The sequence below is a fragment of the Carlito syrichta genome, unplaced genomic scaffold (assembly GCF_000164805.1).
Source record: "Carlito syrichta isolate Samal-C Ts95f unplaced genomic scaffold, Tarsius_syrichta-2.0.1 Scaffold316293, whole genome shotgun sequence".
NCBI classification, from domain to species: domain Eukaryota; kingdom Metazoa; phylum Chordata; class Mammalia; order Primates; family Tarsiidae; genus Carlito; species Carlito syrichta.
This window is the reverse complement of record NW_007260389.1, coordinates 117,837-119,967: the sequence shown is the minus strand read 5'-3', so window position 1 is coordinate 119,967 and position 2,131 is coordinate 117,837. Positions and strand designations below refer to the sequence as shown.

The 2,131-nt window shown below is 58.6% G+C and overlaps 1 protein-coding gene across 3 annotated transcripts in view; it reads left to right on the top strand.

The window, feature by feature from the left end:
- Positions 1-581: 581 nt before the first annotated feature.
- PIGU (phosphatidylinositol glycan anchor biosynthesis class U) overlaps positions 582-2,131 on the top strand; it is a 118,717-nt gene continuing 117,167 nt past the window's right edge. Inside the window, exon 1 of one of the 3 annotated variants that reach the window (XM_008074068.1) lies at positions 582-1,253. In XM_008074068.1, coding sequence (XP_008072259.1) covers positions 1,124-1,253 — 130 coding nt within the window. In that variant the 5' untranslated portion in view covers positions 582-1,123. The remainder of the gene's footprint in view (positions 1,254-2,131) is intronic. The other 2 variants (XM_008074069.1, XM_021707008.1) reach the window with 2 other exon arrangements.

The window sequence follows — 2,131 nt, the reverse complement described above, 5'->3', positions numbered from 1 at the left end:
CGGCACCTGCCCTTATATAATTTATTTTTATTTTTTAATTTTTTGAATTGGAATCTCACTCTGTTGCCCAGGCTGGAGTGCAGTGGCACCACCATCAGGGCTCACTACAGCCTCGACCCCCTGGGCTCGGGTGATCCTTCTGGTCCTCCTGCCTCAGCCTCCAGAGTAGCTGGGACTACAGGGGTGCTACCATGCCCAGCTAATTTTTTTATTTTTGTAGAGACAAGTCTCACCAAGTTGCCCAGGCTGGTCTCAAGCTATCCTCCTACCTCAGACTCCCAGAGTGTTGGGATGACAGACGTGAGTCCCCGCCCCCTGCTGCTTATACAATTTAATTTTCTTTTTTGAGTTGGAGTTTCACTCTGTCGCCCAGGCTGGAGGGCAGTGGCACGCTCACGGCCACCGCAGCCTCGACCTGCCGGTTCAGGCGACCCTTCCGCCTTAGCCTTCTAAGTAGTTGAAACTACGGGCGTGCTCCACCACGCTTGGCTAATTATTATTTTTATTTTATTGTAGAGATGAGGTCTCACCAAGTTGCCCAGGCTGGTCTTAAACCCCTGGACTCAGGCAATCCTCTCGCCCCGGCCTCCTCAAGTGCTGGGATTACAGGCGTGAGCCACCGCGCCCGGCTGTTCAATTTTCAATAGCGTTGCAGCGACTGGCAACACTCCTAAGCCGTCTCCAGCGAGCCTCCGATCCGCAGCTTCCAGACGAGGGACCGGAGACGCCCGAGGTTCCGCAGGGCGCTGAAGGCCGGGAGCTGGTCATCCTGTCCCCGCCTTCAGGATGCGCACGTGGGCCGCCAGGTGGGGGGCCTTCAGGAGACACTCGAAGAGCAGAGGAACATCACGTTTGATATCACAAACCGTTACAGACAAACCTTGTACCTTTAAGCACACGCACAGTGAAGGGAACGTCTCCGCGGCTCGCCACGTTCCGGGAGGCGCCGACTCCAGCTCCCCGCGCAGCCGCTGGCGCGAGGCTTCCTGGGAGTAGGGTTCCCTGCGTTCCACGGAACCACAGAGGAGGGCGCGCTCCGGCTCGCGGAACTACAGAGGGCGGCGCGCCGGCCGCGCGCCTCCGCCTCGCCGGCCCTCCCCGCCTGCGCGCCTGCTCAGGTATCATGGCGGCTCCCTTGGCCCTGGTGCTGGCGGTGGCCGTGACCGTGCGAGCGGCTTTGTTCCGCTCCAGTCTGGCCGATTTCGTTTCTGAGCGGGTGGAGGTGGTGTCCCCACTGAGCTCTTGGAAGAGAGGTGAGGCCACCGGCACGAAGGCCGGCAGGCCCGGCCGGCGCCGTTCGGCCTCAGTGAAAAGGGAGGCCAGGGCAGTGCCCGCGCGCGCCTCGCGGAGAGCCGATCCGCTCACGGGGTCCTCGGAGGGGGCAGGAGGAAGGCGCTGCTGAGGGGAGGGGGCGTGGGGCTGTGTCGCCAAGTTAGGGCCTTGGGGCCGGGCTACCTTCAGAGGGGGGACCCGAGGGGGCGTGTCTCATTCAGAGTCCGGAGCCCAGGGGTGCGGCCCGCGGAGGGGTCTGGACTTGGCGCCAGGCAGCGAGCGGGGCTTCCTGTTGTAAGGGGATGGTGTGACGGGGTCGGGAGGACTGTGTACCCGCGTGCGCTCGGATGCCTCTTCACAGTCTGGGACTTGAGTTCGTGTTTTCTGCTGTTCGGTCTCTCCAAGTTGCCCAGACTGGTCTTCAACCCCTGGGCTCGAGGTTCTCCCGCCGCGGACTCCCAGAGTTTTGGGATGACAGGCGTGAGCCACCTGACACCCATTAGGAGACACAGAGCTTGGACTGAAGGGGCCACAGGCTAGTGAGGGAGACAAATCGTTATAATTTGTGAAAAGCGGACTTACTGTGTCCACTTAGTTCTTATTGTTCTGACCCTGAATAAACTGCCCCCTTCTTTTTGCCGTTTTCTAAGTATGCTTGATTTGAGCTGACTCTTGAAGGATATTCAGTTTGGAAAGGAGGATTAGAGAAAAGGGGAATTCTAGGTAGCAACGTAAATTGGATCAAGAAATGTTCAAGGATGTGAAATGTCCAAAGTAGGGAGCGATGGGCTACAAGCTAAGTCAGGACCAGAGTTTGATGATTAAAAAAAAAAAAAAAATTAAGCCGGGCTCGGGGGCT